The sequence below is a fragment of the Pteropus vampyrus genome, unplaced genomic scaffold, assembly GCF_000151845.1.
Source record: "Pteropus vampyrus isolate Shadow unplaced genomic scaffold, Pvam_2.0 Scaffold360, whole genome shotgun sequence".
In the NCBI taxonomy this organism is placed as follows: domain Eukaryota; kingdom Metazoa; phylum Chordata; class Mammalia; order Chiroptera; family Pteropodidae; genus Pteropus; species Pteropus vampyrus.
Genome location: NW_011889141.1, coordinates 592,368 through 596,713, shown reverse-complemented (window position 1 = coordinate 596,713; position 4,346 = coordinate 592,368). Strand labels below are relative to the sequence as shown.

The 4,346-nt window shown below is 50.8% G+C and overlaps 1 protein-coding gene across 1 annotated transcript in view; it reads left to right on the top strand.

The window, feature by feature from the left end:
• STX3 (syntaxin 3) overlaps positions 1-4,346 on the top strand; it is a 39,122-nt gene that overhangs the window by 24,838 nt on the left and 9,938 nt on the right. Inside the window, 4 exon segments of the mRNA XM_023522890.1 lie at positions 539-638; positions 2,369-2,443; positions 3,575-3,642; positions 4,295-4,345. Coding sequence (XP_023378658.1) covers positions 539-638; positions 2,369-2,443; positions 3,575-3,642; positions 4,295-4,345 — 294 coding nt within the window.

Sequence of the window (4,346 nt, the reverse complement as noted above, 5' to 3'; positions counted from 1 at the left end):
CGGCTGTCTCCCGAGACAGTCACTGCTTAGTCTCTCTCTCTCTTTCTCTCTTTATTCCTCTCATTCTTCTCTCCTTGCTTTTCACTCTGATTCCCTTCCCCGCTCCTTTTCACCTCTTTTCTTTCCTTCTTTCTGTTTTTCTCTCTCTCTCATCCTCACCCTTTTCCGTTCTCACTCTGCGGGGGCAAGGGGCTACAGGATCTACCTGGTCAGGTGTGTGACCCTTCCCTCCGATTCTCCTTCGTGGCTTGCCCTGGATCTTTCTGACTCTGGCCTGAATGCCGCCCTCGGAGGAGGGCAGATGTGTTCCTCTCAGGAAGCGGTGAGTATGGATTTTCAACGACCGCTCTGTTGAGATTAGTTTATCTGACTATGGAGAGGGTACTTACTGGGCAGCAGAAGGCATTCTAGTCATCGTCACGTTCCACAAACCCAGAAGGTGGGTGGCTCACACCAGGGAGCTCTGCTAAACTTTTATCCCCGTCGTGGGTGTGTTCTTCCTCTTTGATGACAAAGGCTATTGTCTTCCTGATTATAGATCGAGGAAACTCGGCTCAACATTGACAAGATCTCTGAGCATGTGGAGGAGGCTAAGAAACTCTACAGTATCATTCTGTCTGCACCAATTCCAGAGCCAAGTGAGTGTTTGCTCAGAACTGAGTCAGCCAGCAGTGACCCTTGGCATTGGGGCTGAGCCGGTCTGGTTTTCCTCCCTCGGTGACCAGCAGGGGAGTGTACACACTATAATATCCCTTGTATGTGTCATAGCATCTCCCATTCTCCTTTACCGTGTCTGAGCTCACACCGCCCAGCCACAGTCAGCTCTTCTCTTCGTGGTCTCACTGAATCCATTTAGCTGAACTTTACGTCCCTCTCATGACTAGCAGTGACTCTTACGGCTTCTTATCTCCCTCATCTCTGTCCCGCCTCTGCACCTTTGCTTGTGCTGTGTCCTCTGCCTGAAATGCTTTCTCCAGCTGCCTTTCCAGATCCGACCAGATCAAGTCCATTTTATTCTCATGAGGTGTTCCAGAATAGTTTAAGTTCACGTCAGTCCCCCCCATCTCTAAACTCCCAAGGGGCAAACATCTTTCCCCTTCATTGTTTTACATGTTTAGAGTAGGATTTAAGGCTATATTTTACTTTCCTTAAGAACAGGTAACAAGGTGGACACCGTTACTTTATTTTTTAAATCTTTCAGAGACTCTCTGTTACTTAAAGTTGAAACATGTTAGCAGAGCATATGGGAATTGTCTTGAACACATTCCTGCCTTCCGAGCCATCCTCCCGTGTGCTACCTACACTGTAGCCAGACTAAACGTTGTTCCCCGAATGCTTCTCGTTCCCTCTTGTCTTTCACATACTGTTCCTTCTCCCTGAGACTCTACTCTTGGTCTCCTTTTCTACCTGGTTAACTCAGTTCTTCCTCGAGACTCAATCCCGCTATCATCTGTCTTAAGCCTTTCCAGGTCCCTCTAGGATATGCTAGGGGTCTCTTCATAACCACCTCCGCATGCCTGGACCAGCTCTTATACCTTACTCCATATCGTATATTAGAATGGTTGGTTAATGTGTCCCTTGTCCCCCACTAGACCTTGAATAGCTTGAAGGCAGGCTCTTTATCTTCCCTCTGAAGGCTTAGTTTCCAGCTCAGGTCCTCGCTTGTAGTAAATGCTGGAGGATAGTTTGGGAATAAGTGGTCAGAGCTAATACTCACTACACTGCGTACCTCTTAGGACAGCCTTGTGTACACGGTAGGTATGCCATAAATATTTGCTTGATTCTCAGCTGATGAACCTTGGTTGAAATCTCTTTTTCCTTAGAAGTCCCATAAAACCCTAGCCTACCTGCCGAACTGAAGCCCTCGTGGTAAACCAGATGATTTCCTCTAAGCAGCGGTCCCCAACCTTTGTGGCACCAGGGACTGGTCGCCTCTGAGAATCTTAATACCTGGTGATCTGAGGCGGAGTTGAGGCGGCGATGCTAGCGCTGGGGAGCTTTGCTTGCTTGCCCACCACTCACCTCCTGCTGTGCGGCCCGGTTCCAAGGTTGGGGACCCCTGCTCTGAAAGCAAGGTTCTCAAGATTTTGTGTGCCAGAGAATTACCTGGGAAGACTTGTTAAAAAGGCAGACCGTAGGACTCCAACCCTGGGCGTTTTATTCTGTAGGTCTTGGATGGTGTGCCTGGAAAATGCCTTTTAAAAATAAACTCTGTGACTCTAAGGGTGGAGGCCTGGGGGGGCACGGGATAAGCGTTGCTCTGGGTGACGGGCACCTGGGAAAGCTCCTACCTCCTCTGTTAGTGTTGGGTTTCGCAAAAACAATTCGTTTTTTTTTCTTCTGGTTCTACCTGCCTTTGTTTACCCAGAAACCAAGGATGACCTCGAGCAGCTCACGACTGAGATCAAGAAAAGGGCCAACAACGTCCGGAACAAACTGAAAAGTAAGAAGGGGACACAGGGAACAGGCCAGCCCCTGCCGCCTGTCTCACGCCCGGAGTGTCCAGCTCTTCCGGAACAAAACGCATCCTGATAGACGTGACACCCTTTGCTCTATCTTTGCTTGTGGTTTGGGCACCGTCCCCAGAATGACAGAGGATAGCCCCAGAAGTTTTACCTGTTCTCGATTATGACTATAGTCAAAATTGTGCAGAAGCGAAGTTCGGAGATGGGCCTTAACGTGTGCTCTCGGCTGCTGCGTAGTCTCGCGACTTGGTCCTTTCACTTAGTCCCCTGGCTTTTCTCTTGCGGATCCTGTTTCCCCAGCACCTACCTCCATTTGAACAGTAATGGTAGAGATGGAGAGATATACGAGGTACATTATTCAACCTATCGACATTTCTTGGTAGGGCCAGGTATGTCATGCTCCCATTACCCCCCAGCCCACCCCTTCAGTTTAGAGCCTTGTTCAGTGAAGCTACTGTCCTAGATTCCGTTTCTCTGGGGGCCCAGAAGGTCTCTTAGTCCCATGGCTGTGGTCTACATTCTTGCGCCATGTATTTGGTGAATGCGCGTCACTGGTCAGAGAGTGAAGGCAGCCCCATATATCATCTCTTTCCAAAAAAAAACAGATCGCAGTACCTGTTTCCATGAGGGCGGAGATGGAGGTCGTCAGTAGCAGCTTCCAACAGCAGCAGTGACAGCGCGCCCGCCCCCGGGCCAAGCCCTCTGTGTGCATTCTCATTTCACGTCCACACCAGGGGCGTCGGGGGCGTGCTCTCGTTTATTCCATTTTGCCGATGAGGGAACAGGAACACAGAGAGGTGACGAGTCTTTCCCAAAGTCACACAGCTAATAAGTGGCAGGACAAGGAATCGAGGCTAAGTTTCTTGGTGGCAAAGACTCATGCCGTTAACCACTAAGCTACGATGGATTCAGGGAAGACACGGAAATAGCGAAGGGTGTGGGATGCAAGTTGTGGGGCTCACGTGGGAGCTGACCTTCTGAAATGGTACCTACCTGCTGTCACGTCTCCGTGCGCTGGGCGTGTGAGAGGGAGTGAGAGTTGCACCCACTAGTGTGTTTTTGGAAGAGAGCAGCAGAGGTGTTGCTGGAACAACCCTTCTCCTCTCTAGGCATGGAGAGGCACATTGAGGAAGATGAAGTGCGCTCGTCGGCGGACCTTCGGATTCGAAAATCCCAGGTGGGACTTTCTCTGGTCTAACTATGGTCTAATTCATCTTTTAGATTTTTTTTTTTTCCTTTTCTTTAGCTGAGGATTCTTTTTTTTTTTTTTAAAATACAATTCTTACTTGAACTGGTAAGGAGGAGCTGCCCAGGTTAGAGTAGAGGACAGGGCCATCGTCGAAGGAGAAACCAGTCATGCTTGATGGCTGTGGGGTGAACGCATCCCGTTAGAAGCAAGGAAAGGCAGGAAGATCAGTTCGGGTAGGAACTCAGAGTCTCTGGCAGGAAGGGCGTCTGGCAGCTTTAGGAAGCAAGCCAGGGTCCTGCCTGGGAAATGCTCGCAGTCCACGTGGGTGCTGGGCTCCGAGGTTCACAGAGGTGACTGCGTGAGGCCTCACAGCTGCCACCTGCGGTGCGGCCAGCAGGGCAGGTAAACGGGTGCCGAGAACATGCCTTGGAAAGGTCGGTGGACTCTCCCAGTGGCGTAAAGTTAGGAAACCGAAAAGTCGAGTCTCATACCCCGTCCTCTGGTTCCAAGGCCAGTGCTGCTGCAGACGAGGCCAGGTGAGGGGCTGGGCGGAGGGCGGGGCGGAGGGTTCTACAGCAGTTAGGGGCTCTCCCCTCTCTCACCTCCCGGAGGCTGACGGCGTTTGACGTTGTTCCCACAGCACTCGGTCCTCTCGCGGAAGTTCGTGGAGGTGATGACCAAATACAACGAGG